This window comes from Martes martes (genome assembly GCF_963455335.1).
Source record: "Martes martes genome assembly, chromosome: 4".
Taxonomy (NCBI): domain Eukaryota; kingdom Metazoa; phylum Chordata; class Mammalia; order Carnivora; family Mustelidae; genus Martes; species Martes martes.
In genome coordinates this window covers 72,620,617-72,636,436 of record NC_137891.1, presented here as the reverse complement: position 1 = coordinate 72,636,436, position 15,820 = coordinate 72,620,617, and the positions used below count along the sequence as shown (strand labels likewise).

The following is a 15,820-nucleotide window of genomic DNA, read 5'->3' as shown; positions in this document are numbered from 1 at the left end:
TTAATGTTTAATTATAGTAATAATACCAAAGCTAAGAAGTATGCTTGTGTCTCCATTTCTGGGGCTGTAATGTTCTGTGTTGCTATTCATAGCCTTATTGTCGGCCTTGCTTCTTAATTTTAAGTTGCCTCAAGTCATTTCGAAAAGAGGTAGGAATATAAAAATTAATTCAAAAATAGGAGTAACTTTCCAGTTCTTCAGATCAACTGAAATGCCATCTCCTCCAGGAAGCCGCTTGGATTCCCCCGACCTCAATCCATTACTTTGCTCTCTGTACCCCCAGAACTCTGAGCACCGACCTCTTACCACATCAGTTTATACCTCAGCTCTGCTCTGGTCTGGTCCTTTGTATTCCTTTCTTCTTGATTGGCCTCCCGGAGGCAGGAGCCCACAGCTTCCTCATCTCACGCCTAAAACAAAGCCTGAAACTGCACACAGGTGCTGTCCAATGAATGCCTTATTAACAAAGCCCCACGCTTCTTCAGAAGTGCATTCTAAATAAAAAGTCGACTTCGTAGACTAAAATATTCTCATCTCATCCCTGTGCAAATATTTGTATGGGGACGGCATTAGAGGCACCTGAAAATAAGAAGTTATAATGGAAACAGTGACACAGCCTTAAGTGAGGCAACCGAAATAGGAACTACTTTAATACTTTTACTGAAATGGTCTCTGCTTGATAAAGTTCATTACCAGAATATCATCTTTAAAAGTGAAATGCATTCAGCTGAGCACTTTTTTTCATTTTGTAAATAGATTTTTTCCTTGCCTGAGCTCTCCATATAAAGTACAAAATAGTCTTCCATAACATTAGAAAAATGTCACCCATACATAGAGCTAGATTTTTAAAATAAAATAGATTTTTTTCTTCTTCGGCGTTTTAAAGGTACAGCATCGCCGTCGTGTAGCAATCACCCTGCACTGCATGTCATAAGAAGGGCTGAATCACCAGGCTGCAATTTGATATGTTCTAAAATGTGTTGAGATAACATATTAGAGCCCAGAAAAAAGTTAAGTCCCATGGGATCTCCTAAGGCTATAAAAGTCACCATCTTTTCAACATTCCCCTACTTACTCTTACGGTTCTCTTTAAAATGACCCCGGCACTAATCTTTTTCTCACCTATTCAAAATGACATGGAAAAGTAGCTATGCGGTAAATTTACAGGCCACGTGCCAAATTTTCACATCACGCCAATGAAAAATTATATAAGCATATTCATCACACATTTTAGTTTCGTCGCGTTTTTACAGTAAGAAGTTCTTGAGCGGGCCTGGGGGGGGGTGGGCGGTCAGTGTAGCCAAAGTTTCTTTACGAAGCAAGTTTTTACCTCACTTTGAAAATCTCATGTGTGTTGGGGTGAGACATCTCAATAAAGATAAATGGTACATCACTGCCCTGTATCTGGGCAAAGCAGTGACGGCAGAAATGAAACTTTGACCTTTATGTTTTCGGCAGAGGAGAGCTTTTTCTAAGAAACGAACATTCATATATTTATTAATGTCGTTTTACCATAAGCACTGCATTCTTGCTATTTTTAACCAAAATTCAGATGCAACTTTATGAATCTTTCCCCCTCTCAGAAATATATCCATTCTTCTCCACCCACCCAACCCCAGACCTTTCCTAAAGATTGCAAGTTATATAGAAAGGCAATTGACCTCAGTAACTTTTTCCGCTGGCTTACATTTTTTCTTTCTTTTCGAAGTACTCTTTAGGGAAAAAAAGAAAAAAAAAAAAAAGAAAGACAAACACACTTCATATAACAAGTGCCATAAGAAAAATATGTTCTGGCAGACTTTTCCCAATTTGTAACTCAAAAGAATTTACATCATCCAAGTGTAAGGGCAAAGAGTAAAAGAAAGAAATCTCAAAATGGATTTTTGTTCCACTTTCAGACTCCGAGGCTAAGGGAACACAAGTGTTTCACTTTAGAAATGAATAACGGATGACTTCAGTACACATACACCTTTCTCTTTTTGGAAAAATTGCACATAAAAGAGCATTTTTTGGCACGGCTGACCTGCAGAGATATGGAGCTAAGCAGAGTCATGAATTCGCTCACTCTGATATGCACACATGATACGCAATTAAAATCTCCATTCACATTCCTGCCGGGTTGTCAATCATGAGGAAAGCCTTTTTGACAACATTCAGTGAAGCGTACCGACTAACCGCTCAACAGGAACTTAAACAGTAACAGCTTTTGTTACTAGCAAGAACGAATTTTTTTTACCAAGATTGGGTTCAGTTTCTAAGAAATCATTATGCTCTGAATTTTAGGGCCTTTCATTAAAAATGAAAATGTGTCAAAAAGATTTTGTCCGGCAAGCTATGTGATGTAATATCTAGAAAATATGAGATATACATAAAAAAAAAATCCAGCCTTTTCAACTGGCAGAATCTTTCTTAACTTTTCCCATGTAGAACAATGAACAATGATCTTATAAAGCAGTGTACTGGGGGGGAAAAAGTGATGTTTCTAATTCACTCTGAAGTTTTTCACCAGAATTTTACAACTTTTCAAATAGATCGGGACGCTAATCTCCCTTGAAAAGTGACTGACCGGTTTATAAACCAATGGGAAAGTGACTTTTTTTTTTAATCATAAGAGGAATATTTAGCATGTCAGAAATACTGCATGCATCAAACCTTTCAATTTATGGTGCTCTATAGAAAATATTATGCACATAAATTCTTTCCAGATGAACCCAGAAGGTGCGTTGCTCGTAACTTACTTTCTGTTGAACATCTAATCAAAGACTGTGCCCTTCATAATAGCACATTAGTGTGCCTGAAAGTCATAAATCCCTAAAAACAGGGCCCACTAAAATTGAATAGAGGCTACTTATTAATCTGCTGCTGTGTCTGTTTTGAGCAACTAACCTTGGATTACAAATTTGAAACAAGTTAATACTATCAGATATTGAAATATTTGTCTTCTTCCTTATCGCGCCCTGTAACGGAGAGAGCAGATGCATTCTGACCATTAGCAGTCATGACAAATTGCCTCGCTAATGAACGTCACACACTGAAAGTGCCATAACTGATTAAACTATAATTTCCCACTACAAGAGAGAGAGTTGGTGACTCCAACAGTGGGCAGCTCTGATATTCTGCCAACAGGCCCCCAGGGCACAGTGTGATATTTAGAACAACACTCTAAATTCCATATGAACAAATTCTAAAAGCCTATGTGTCTACAACAGGTTTTTAAAGAACATTCGATAAAACAGCTTAGGTCGTAGCTGATGAGCCATGAAAAATGGATGTGTTTTAACTATTTGGTATCCTCGCGAGTATGTATGAAAGAATATTCCCCCGTGTGGTTCTTTCTCTCTCTCTCTCTTTCTCCCTCTCTCCTTCCCTTTCCCCACCCCCAAAACATTGGGTGTGCTTTGCATTTCACATAAAATCTTTCTTTTGTCAGTTCCTTTGTTGGTGCAAAATTGGCAGCAGTTCAAATTCAAAGTACTCCTATTCATTTACTGACCAATGTCATTCTAGTTCACATCAGCCAGCGAGCTAAGCTCTAAAAAACATAAAAGACTTGCTTCGCCACTGACGAATAATGTGTACATTTTTACAGAGCTTAAACCTTAATGCTTTCCCTGAAACTAACAATACAGTATATCTTATCATTCCTTTTTCACAAGCAGGCAGCTGCTGAAACGCTTGCCACTTCAAAATATCAATTGCTTGCCAGAGTTTTCCTCAACACACCCTGTCAAACTCATGTATATTGTGCAATGAAAATGGTGCAGGCTGAAAGCTAGAAATTGTGTCAAATTCTGCTGTAAGGGTATGATGTGCAAAGAACAATGTATGACAACCGTAGAGACTACAAACAATGGCACTGGAGCCAGGGACTTCATAGATCACAACTGTGCCTGTACATATTTTATTGTAGGCATTATATATTTAAAGCATGACAAATGTACCATTGTACGTTATGTGCTGCAGAAACCCTGGCTCCTCCCCCTGGTTTGCCTTTTGCATTTCTCTTGATGATGGAAACATAGTTGAGTTTCATGTCTTTTTCTTCTCTTAAAACACTGAAGGTTCCCGAATCATAAAGGAAGGAGACACACACAAGCACGCACGCACGCACGCACGCACACACGCATATGCACGCACACACACGCAAGGTTATCAAAATGAGTAAGAGAAAACAGAGACAATAATACAAGATGGGAAAATGAGATCTTGTTCACTTAACATTTTGGCTTCTCTGAGGACACAAAAGCAAGGATTATCTTAAACACTAACCAAGGGTATCAAGAGAACTACACTATCACTGTGCCTATAAATTGTTGTCTACCTAATTTTAATGCAGATAAGTGCTAGCTTATTGATTTACACGATTTTCTAGCAAAATGGAAATCCCACGTGAATGTGTTCTTTGTGTGCAGAAAATATGGTTTAAGAAGCTTTTACTATTATTGCTTTCCTATGCCAAAAGAACAATTAAGCAAATAATACTTCACTACAGTATCGGGTTTATAAACTAACACCGATTCCCGTCTGTTTCGATTATAAATATCCCTCCCCATTTCCCGACTGGCTCTGTGGACTTCAAATGCTTCTGGTTATTGAAAAGTTGTTTTCCTTCCAAAATGTCTCCTTAAATAACACCCACAATCTGAAAACGTTCTCACTTTGGAGCACACCTACTTCATTATAAAGGGGCTCCTGACTGAAACAACCCTACACTAATTCAGTCCTTTACTGTGGAAATGGGAAACATGTTTATGGGAGAAAATTAGTGTGAATATATATTCATCTCTGTGACCCAGCTCAGGTTACAAAACCCTTATCACACAAGTAGCCTGGAGTGGAATTAACGGGACTCGGAGGCTAAGGAAAATGAACAGATACGCTTTTAAGGTGTTAATAAATATTTTGGAGAGAGAATAGGCGGTTTAGGTGCTTAGGGGGGCTGACCTTTGGTGTGTTGATTAGTGGGACAATGATGCATTATTAACACAGAGCAGCTGTACCTGAACCGCAGCCATGAATATAATAGCCTTTTATAGCCATCAGGGGAGTGAGGTAGGAGGCCTTTATTAACCACTAGACATGATTAGCACATTATGTGAACTTCAGTAGGCAAATTATCTCTTATTGAAATATAATGTTGGTTATAACTAATTGTAAACATGATTTTAAAAACTTCCCAGTGAACAACTCAACGTTTTACTACCGTTCCCTTCATTACTGCCTGGTAAGTGATGAAAACATGTTCTATACCCATGGGGGCTGACTCTCCAAAGGCCGACATGGGCAGTCACTGAAGGCTGACTTTACAACTATTTGGCACTGCAAGTTCAGGGATATTAGCATACATGCAAACTTTCTCTCTCTAATTAAGTAAAACTGCTCATGAACTAGAAAAGCTGCTTTGGGATTTTTCTTCCTCTTTATTTCTTTAAGCAGTTCTTAAAAGATTAGTTTTGCAGTAAATTTTTGAGAGTTACCTTGAAAAGTAACAGCATAATTTATTTCAAAAAGCTTAATTTTGGGAGAGAAAAGATTATCCCATTAGCCTTAGTAACTGAACATAGCGCGGAGAGTCCATTATGAACAGTCTTTTATGCCCTGGCAGAAAGTCATTAACATAAAATAAATCATTAGCTTTGATATTAAGCTTCTACTATCTGCAGGTTTCTATGATTAATGTTCATGACTGCATCTGCCAAATGATAAAATATACTTTTTGTTGAAAGGTTATCCTGACTCTTTATTATTAACATTTCTCTTTATACAATTGTTGCTGGCATTTTGGGCTGAGGCCTGTTGGCCTAGAAAGGGAGAACTGGTTTTCACAATGTATGAAGACGCCAATGAACATTACACTTCACCCCACCATTTTTTTTAATTAACCATTTAATTGAGTTAAAAGACTTCAGAAAATCGGGTGGTGCACAGATACGCTTTCAATGTAATTGGACTATCTTTAGACCAGTCGATCCATTCGGTAATTAATCTCGCACACTGCATATTTGCAGCTCTGACCCATCCATCAGAGGAAGGTACAGAGCGGCAAGCTGGCTTCCCTGAAGTCAAGAGCTGAAAGAGGGCAGTCCCTCTGCAGCAGTTAGACTCAACTTCTAGCTCACCTTCCTAGCTGCAAACAGGTACCAACTCCCACCAGAAGCATCTCTGACGGGTACAGCAGTGGAGAAGAAGGAAGGCCCTGGGGGGAGGGGCTTATCCATATAGGAAAAGGGGAGGAGACTACAGACCTACCCACACATGCCCTACTTGTCCCAATTCACCTGTGACCCTCTACAAAAGGTTCTCCTTTTCACTCCCATGCTGGAAGAATCACTGGTCTACAACTTCGGAAAATACATTGGTGTCACTAGAGGAGCAGAAATATAAGAAGTGGGCCGGGAATATGGTATTTTTCTAAGGTCTACCACTGTTTGAATTCTTGAACATCCTTCACCACAGGATTTCAAAATAATCTGCCTCTGTTGACTCCTTAATTCTCGTAAGACTTCCTTGATACAAATATAAATTATTTTCTCTAGTGGATACTTGGCAGACTGGGACACAGGTGGATTAAAGGTTTTTAATGTCAGAACTTTCACCAGACATAACGAAGTCAGGCTTCTAAAGGGAGTAGAAAACAGAGGGGGAGGGACCATGTCCTTTCCATGGTTATATTTATTTTGCCTAGGGAGTAAGTCAACATAGGTTTAAGGGCCCTCAGTTTTTATCTCAAATCTTGAACAAAAAGCAGTCTTTTCTTCAGAGAGCCTATGGCTTTTCTCAGAAAGCTCTAGTCCTTTAATCTTATCAGGTTATATTATGCCCAATTAAAGCCCTAGCATTGGAAAGCATCTTCTCCTGTGAAATATGGCTATGTTTCTTAAAATGGAATGGTAATGAGACATTCCTACGAGCCATTGTGATTTCCCTTGTTGTTCTTGTACACATTGATAGATTCTGCCATTTATGATAAATTCTCATGCATGTATCACCAGAAATATATCCAGGACATGAGGAACATAAACACACACACACACACACACACACACACACATGCACGCACCCCAATTTCTCTGACAAGGTAACCCCCAGAAAGATGTTCCCAGACATCAAAGAAAAGCTATTTTCTGTAGAAGCTGCCATTTTCACCCGTGTGGATCAGATACCTATAACTTGCAGGTCTTCATTGTAACTCAAAATAACTTTTTTTATTTTCTTGGCCACTAACAAAGCTTCGTATCAACCAACCATAGCCTTAGTTTAATTAGGAGTCCTTTCAAGATAGCTTCATAAAAGCACATAACTCAGTAATGAAAACCAATAAATACTTGGCTAAACCAGAAGCATTTAAAAGTCCAAAGTGAAAAATGGACAAACAGAAAAGCATTAATAGTAACATTGGTTGCACGACCTTTGGTATTATAAATGTGTATAAATGATGATTTTTCATGAGTAAAATGGAAATCTGAAGATAGCATTTAAAAGTTAGCTTTGACATTATTCATCAGGTAATGCAAACTTGCCATAGACCAAACTACAGAGGTCTGGAAAAATACTGGTATCTCCTGTCATGAAAGAGCAGGGTATTTCTTTCTGGCATTATCTTCCTTCTGGTCTTTTCTGCTGCACCATCAACATCCAAGCACAGAGCAATATAATGTTCCCATTTTCAAAATGAATGCTATAGGGAGAAACATGTTATAACCAGGAAAAGCTCATTCAGGTTAACGTGAATTCCATGTCTCAAAGTATTATGGAAGAACTGCTATAATTAACAGTCTGTTGGCACTTCCATTATAAACCACATTTCTAAGCAGTTTATAACTCAACTGTTTTTAATGAGAAATTGCTCTTCAGGATGAAACTTGGCATGCATGGTGTAAAACAAAAAATTCTCAAATTCATTAGGGCAGATGTAAGCTCTATCGTCTTGGCACTCCAGCTTCCTAACGGACAGTCCATTTAACGCTATTCAGTATTGACTGCGGGTCCCGTCAACCACTGGAGACCACAGGCTCTCATTGGAGACTCTGAGAGGTGCAAAGATCAATTGAAAAATATATCAATAACACCAGAATGGAAGTAAAGGAAAGGCAAGAAAGTTTCTTTAGAATTGGTAAAAGTAAACACTCTCATATTTGAATTTTGCTTAAATTTAATTGAGAACAACAAGGTGGCATTCAAGCTTATAGATGTTTCCCACGGAAGCTTCTTGCAGGTAAGAACTACAGTTGGGGCCAGAGTATTTATTAATTATGGTTCACTACAATCTTGTTTTCTTTTAAGGTGTACATTTTAGATTCTTGGATTTGGTTGTGTACAATGTAAGTTTTATCTTAAACAATTGATACCATTTAAAAAATGTAATTATTAACAGCATTCCTTCAAGGCATGATTGCTAAATTTCATGTTTATTAAGACACAAGATAAATATTCTGTGCTAAGACTTCCCAGGGACCTGGAGATTCCTGTTCAGAGAGCTGAAATGTAGGATAAGTTATAAGTTATAAGTTATATAAGTTATATAAGTTATAAGTTGATTAGTTAAATAAGTTCTGCATATCCAACTCTTCCCATTTTAGTTGTCCATGCATATTCTGATGAAAACACTTAAGTCTGTTAACTCATTTACTTTCTGTAAGCGTTAACTCCCCTAACTTACTGCAGGCCAACTCAAGATTTGGAGACCACAGTCCCACTTTTATACTATTTTACAATCTAAATAAAGACTTCTCACTGAAAGGGATGCTCCAGAAGCTGTTTCCAAGTTCTAAATACACTGAGCTTAAAATGTGGGGGAAAAGGTGGAAACTAGTAGACCTTAGAAATGACCGACATAGTTATTTTCCCTCACAGCAAAGTATCTATGGTTTCTTGGTCTATTATTGCATGACCTTATGTCACTCACACAGATGGGGAAATGGAGAAAAAGAGAAGAGCCTAATTCAGGATTTTAAAAAGTGGGTATGAGCTGAAGACTGGCAGATTCCAATTTCCTTAACCATAAAATAAGGTCAGGTACTGGAGGAAGAATGGATAGGTCAACATGATGATGGTAACAATGATGACAAGCAGGAAAGGAGCATGCTCTCCAAGATAACCACAACGCTGAATCACATTCCTGAGGAGAGCGAAGAGAGTTCACATTAGAAGGTACAGACCTCCCAGGTTTGATTTAAGATTAGGGAGGAGCTAAGCCAGGGTGCCAAGCTCTTCCTGGACTGGAGGTATTTGGGAAGGGTGGGGGTGGGGGGTGGGGAGAAAGGAGGCATACTGACAGACCTGATACTGAGGGCAGTCTTCGAATCAGGGCAGGAAGGATTACCAGCAGTTGAGAAATATCCCCAGGGTATTTTCAACTTTCTAGTATCCTAGCAAAATGTTGGAAAATACTAGAATAAATCATCTTTTGTAGCTAAGTATGATTTTCCTCCAATTCTCTACATTATCCCTCCCTTGACTTGAGCTCATTGCAAAAAAGTATGGCCAGAAAAAATAGTTCCACATACTGAAACCAGTATTTGAGGCCCAGTTTTGTTCCCAAGGAAGTCACTGTTAAACTTGGAACTTTCCCTTTTTCTTTCAGGTTCAAGTGCCTTACTTTTTTCCTGTTCTTACATCCCTTGCAATCACATCATTTAAAAAAGATCTACAACAGCAGTTTATTAAGATAATATTTAAATATCAGTTTAGTTTTCCTAAGCAAAATACTAAAACATTCCTTAATATCATCATTCAGTAACTTTAAAAAATATATGATAAACTGTGAGAATATTAAGCCACATAAGCTATGTTAAAAATAGCATTTGATCTCTCCAAAACCCATACTACAATTTTCGCATAGACATTTAAAATTGGAATTTGTGACAGTGAAATGTCCCACAAAGTCAAGATAGCTACATTTGAGGTTTTTGTGTGATATCTGATTTGGTGGCCAAAACCGTATGATTGCTTGTTTTCTGTTCTTTCTTACCTATAAAAATTTTATTTAAAGCACATTTTAAGGACCTCAGAACTTAAGAAAGATCCAGCCAGTAAAACTCCCAAGGGAGTTTTAATCAGACTAATGATGTCCCAAGTATCAACTATGAATTTACTGAAGTCCTAGAAGTTATGTATGTGGATAGAGAACTAATCAGGCATGATGCTCTAAATTGCTTCCAACCCTCCCCTTCCTCATCCTCCTTCTTCTCCCATCCTCCTCTTTTTTCTTACATTTATTAATTAAAGTAGAAATGACTCCACCTTAATGTGCTTGTATATCCTTGTATAATGTGCTTGTATATTTTAGATGCAATGAGTTTTGTCACCTTAAAGTACAAAACATAATGCACTAAGTAAATAGGAAAATAAGCTCAAAGGAGTTGTAGCAGAAACAATAATGAATCTTTTTTTTCTCAAAAGTTATGGAGTGTTTAATGTTAGCCCTGACATTTCAACACTGAGTTCATCACAAATAGGTCCTTCTTCCTATGTTTATATGAAAAGATTATACACTGTCCTTCCTCATTTCAATGACAAAAGCCCAACATCCCAAACGGCCATTATTCTTTAGTCTGTGTATAACTAGTATTGAGCATGGGTTTGTGTCTTGGACTTGCCTGTGTCTAAACCAACCAAAGAAAGCTTCAGGACCTGATTCCACAACAGCAACCACTGAGAACAGTAAAGACCATTATTTCCTCTCCCACTGATGGCAGAGGTCAGCATCCCTGTGATTAGCCATGTCATAACATCATTGTATTACTGCTCCTTATGTGGGCAGATACTGAGCAATAACTGAACACATCACCTCATTGTAAAAATGAAAAAGTGCCACTTCTTTGTCCCAATTTAGCATAAAATCAGTGAAAACAATCTTTACAAATGACACTGCATTAAGAAACTGAAAGGAACTGTTCTTACTCTGTGGGTATAGATTTGCACTGATGCTCTGACACCTTCAACTAGAACAAAAAATAGAACTATATTTTACTACTGCACTCCAGTTGTGAGCTCCTTTAATGCAATTTCAATTAAGGGCTACAGTGTTACTTAAAATAGTCTTAATTAGATGAAACTGACTATGGTACCATCTCTCAATGTCTGAAATATAATCACGCTTTAAGTTCCAAGAGGTGAACACTGTTACTCTCAGCCTGCATGTTTCTGTCCAGTCTGAAAGCTACGCTGCTGTTTCAAAGGCTGACCTATATACAGCAACATGCCATCCGTTCTGGCTGTTTGTATAAGAGATGCCTCGCACCCTTGCCATAACCAACATCGTCCGCATTGTTCTCACTTTTCTCCCTCAATGGGCTCTGTGAAAATGGAGGCCAGTTTGCATAGTGATGTGTTCATAACGTAATGTGCTCTTACAATAGACCAATAGTAGATTAAACGGTTTCCAAAAAAAAAAAAAAAAAAAAAAAAAAAACCTCCTCTGGAGTTTATCGACTGAAAAATGTAAGTAGCATTTTTGGCAATCTATAGAGCAACAGCCGGAAAGTGTCAGCGGGGTAACACAACCTCCTTTTAGTTTAGAAAAGCTTGAGGAAGAAGATATTCATTTTGTGGATTAGGGTCTCTTCTAACATTGAAAAAAAGATCAGTGGGAAAACTATAGGTACAACAGCACGACTCTGAAGCACGTAAAGATCCTGGTTCCACTGGGACTTAGCACACCAACTTTAACTACAAAAGTGTTGACAGATTTAAAATAAAGATAATTATTAATTTATGGTCTTATCAACCTATTAAAAACAAATAACCTGACAAAGTGACTGTTTCTTGTAATAAACCACATATTCATTACACCTCTGAAAGACACAAGGTTTACTTTACTGTCTTGGCTCTTTCAGGGAAGTCTGATCCAACTTGTTTTCACTAAATGTAGATGTAGATTTCTTATTTCACCTCTTCCAAACTTCTGCCCATCTTCCACATCCCTGCAAATCCACTTGAGTCATTGCAAACATGAATGCTAGTTGACTACATTCTAAGCAACTAAAACAGTGAAGCTGGATAGAAATTGTGTACCAGAGCTGATCATGATGGAGTAGAAAAAACAAATCTAGGTTTTCTGGGGCCTACCAAACCTACTCAGTATGTTTAATATAATCGGGGATCAGTGACAAATATATTTGATAGACTGTTATCCAGAGAAAGGCAGGGGAAGGCGTTCTTCCAGAAGCATTTCCATGAAGTCTTCCTACTATTAGAAGTATATCATGACTTTGCATCTTTAAAAATCCATTATTCCCTGGATAAGTTAAATAGAAGACTTGCAACTAGTCTATAGAAAGGATGGCTAATTTGCATTTAAAAAGAACAGTTTGCTTCTCGTGGGGGGGGGGACTTGAAAGGAACTTCAATGAGCTAGTAAAGAAATTCTGAAGACTTTCTAAATTAATTTATTCAATTCACAGCACAACCCACGAAAATTATTTAAAGCACTTAATTGGAAAATGATTTAATATATTGAAGTAATTCTTGATTTTCCAAAGCATTTAACTTTTAAATTAAATATGACCCTACTATCACAAGAATGACAAGTGAAATGTGTATCCAAGTCATTACTTTCTTTTTGGAGCCTAAAATCACCGATCAATCTAATCAGATTTGTCCAGTTTCACTGCCAAAACAGTTCTTTTTGGTACTGGTTACCACCCTGGAAGATGTGTTTACTAACCATGATAGGTCTGCTACTTTATTATTTTTGTTAGTACTAGTGCTATGAGCAAAATAGAATGTTACATACACAAAATACTTGCTTATAAAGGCAAAACAGATTTAAGAATAAAAGAACTATGCTACTAACCAATAATGAAACTTCATTACACAAACTTCTCTTGCCAAAGTTACCCGAGCTTTCCAACCTGTTCGTACCTAAAGAGCTCCTCGTATAAGCCTTTCTGCCTCGCGCAAGACTATTTCCTCCGTTTCAAACTTGCCTATCCATGATAGGCATACTGCATAGCCCTTTTACCGAGCCTTACACTGTACCCAGCAACAAGGAGCTTCTGCACAGGGTGATATCTGTGGTTCACTTAACTCACAGTTGTGTGTGTATGTGTGTGTGTGTGTGTGTGTGTGTGTGTCCCGACTGACCAAGACTCTGGAGCTGCGAGGCGGTGGCGTGGTGGGGAGCCCGGGGGGCTGAGGATGCAGCGCGCTAAATACCTCTGTATCACGTAAAAAAGCTGTTTGATGATGCCTCGCCAGCAGGCAAATATTAAGGGTCCCAACGATTCATCCAGTGGAATTCACGGAGGGACCGACAAGGAACTGCTTGCAGGGAATACAGGACCAAGCAGGTTGAGCGGTAGCTGGGCGTCTAAACCACTCGCCCGGTGTCTCAGAGAACTCATTCCTCCCCTCCGACGTTCACCCGGCTGGACCGCTTCCACACGTCCAATAAGCCCGGGGCGAGGACAGCCGTGGTCCTGCGGCTGCTCTCGGAGGCCGGTCCCCCCGCGTCCTCCCTCCCGGGGCAGAGAGTTGGAGAAGCACCGAAAGAAACCCCCTCCCTTCGCACCCCCTGACTATTCTATCTACGGGACGAGCAGGGCTTTGCAGTAGCCCCGGCCGCCTCCCCCACCTCCACCCCCACGCCCTCCCCGGGCCACCCGCCTGGTCAGCCGCGCCCGGGTACCCCGCGGCCTTGGCACCTGGGGTCACCGGGCTGTGGGTACAGCCCAGCCTGGGACCCTTCTCCAAGCGCCCTGAGGAGTGCTGGAGCTTCAGACGTAAACTCGACGCACTCGCCCGGCTTCTAACAAACTTGCAATTACCGCGCCCCCCGCCCCCCGCAAGCGGGAGCTGTCCCCCAAACCCGGCGACCCCGCTGCACCTCGGCCCGCAAACCGGTGTCCGAACGCCGGGCTCGGGCGCCCGAAAGGATTTGCGAAAACAAAAGACTTGTGGAGCAATTTTCCCGGCGGGGGGCGGAGGCGTCTCCCAGGTCCCTGCACCCCGACTCCCGGCTGCTCCCCTGGCAACTAATCCCGGTCCGGGAAGCGGTGCCACGAGTCCCCGCAGCCCATGAGAGGGCGGGAAGCAGAAGGGGAAACTAGAAAATAAACTGACTTCTCTTACTCTCTGCCTGCGTTCCCGGACCCCAGACACACCCCCAAAGTATTCCGTGGTTTTCTCTTAATTTTTTTTAAACGCCCCCCGGCAAACCTAGGCAGGGAGCCTTAGTCGCGAACAGCAGGAAGGAAAGAATCCGAGCAAATCGTGTCACTTTCCGCACAATCGCGGTGTTTGGCAAACCCCCGGAGCTGCTGCACAGTATTTACTACCCAAGCGCACGCAGGGCTGTAGCGGGCTGCGAGCCGAGCGCGCCCGGGACCGGCCTCCGCCGACCGACCCCGGTAGCCGAGCCGGCCCGCCGCCGCCGCCGCCCCCCTCCCGGGATCAAGCAGCAAGAACACGGTGGAAACAAAAGCAGAGCGTTCACCTTGTTGCAATAGTAGGGGTCCAGGCAGGGAGAAGGTCCCAGACAGGGAGCGTCGGGCGCAGCGGCGGGCTGGGCTGGAGGTGGATAAAATCTTACGTCCATTTCACTCTCACATCAAGCAACTCCTTTTCTTTTCCTTTTTTTTTTTTTTTTTAAAGTGTTCAGCAAAACAAGCTTAGACGGAACAGAGAGAGGTGTCTGGACTCAGGAGTAAAAGAAACACCTTCCTTCCCTCACATCCGTTTGTGGTTTGTTTAAGAAGAGGAGAAAAAAAAAAAAAAGAAAGAAAAAAAAAGAGGGGGGAAAAGCGCTCAACTCTCCCCCAAGCCGCGGCGCGCACCCGTCGGCGCCGAGCGCGCAGCCTGTTCCGCCGCCGCCTCCCGGCCCCGCCGCCGCCGCCGCCGCCGCCGCTGCCGCCGGGCAGGTAACTTCATGCGCTCATTGTCCCCCCGCCCGCCCCCCCATCCCCGCCTCCCGCGCCCCTCGCCGCCCGGCACACGCGCTCGCGCTCGGGCTCTAGGTCCTGGGCGTTTTATTGGAGTCTCTGAGTTGCTTTGCTTTTAGTTTATTTTCTCCACCTTGGAGGCCTGGGATGGGGGGAGGAATGAAGAGGGGGACAGGGCGAGAGTTGCGGGGGGGGAGTGAACGCCCCGGGCCGGGCGGGGTAGGGTGCGCGGCAGGACGCGGGGCTGCTCGCGACCCAATAGCTGCAGCTCGGGGCTGGGGGCCGAGGCCCGGAGGAGGGAGGAGCGGAGAAAAAGGAGGAAAGGGCGGCCGGGACCGGGCCGGGGCGGCGGGACCCCGCGGAGCCTCCGCTGTGCCGGAGCCGCGCTCCTCCCGGCCAGCGAGTCGTACACAAAGGGGCTACCGAGCCCCAGCCACCGGCGGCCCCCGGGCACGGCAGGGAGCGCGCAGCAAGGGGGCGCTGTGGCGCGCCCCGCCCCCGGGTCCGCCCCGGCCCCACCCCGCTCCCACCGTTCCCTCCGCGGCTGTCCCCACCTCTTTCTCTGCGTCCGCCACCTCCCCTTTCGTGGCTCTCCCCACTCCCATCTCTGCGTCCCCACCCCTACTCCCAGCCCCTGGTGGAGGTGACTATTACATGCTGCGCCGGACCTAAGGACCGGGAACCCTCAGGGAGCGCGAATCAACTGTGCGCTGTAGTGGGCTACTGGGCTAGGGACCCGAAAGGACTGCAGGGTGTGGATGGGCTTAAAAGTCTACCCCCTTCTGTCCCTCGCTTCCTCCTCCAGCCCTCACCTCCCAATGATCTGTGACCCACTGGAGGGTTTGCAAAGCTAAGGCAGCCCTAGAGACTCCAAAAAGACCACAGGAGTAAATCAAAGTGTAAATAGGGAAACGATTATCAACACACAAGATCAGGCT

General features: G+C 42.3%; 1 protein-coding gene across 2 annotated transcripts in view; it reads right to left on the bottom strand.

Moving 5' to 3' along the window:
• The window catches only part of TOX (thymocyte selection associated high mobility group box), a 300,152-nt gene extending 285,335 nt beyond the window's left edge, over nt 1-14,817 (bottom strand). The window contains exon 1 of one of the 2 annotated variants that reach the window (XM_080801776.1): nt 14,438-14,817. In XM_080801776.1, coding sequence (XP_080657902.1) covers nt 14,438-14,539 — 102 coding nt within the window. In that variant the 5' untranslated portion in view covers nt 14,540-14,817. The remainder of the gene's footprint in view (nt 1-14,437) is intronic. The other variant, XM_080801775.1, reaches the window with a different exon arrangement.
• Between the last annotated feature and the right edge of the window lie 1,003 nt (nt 14,818-15,820).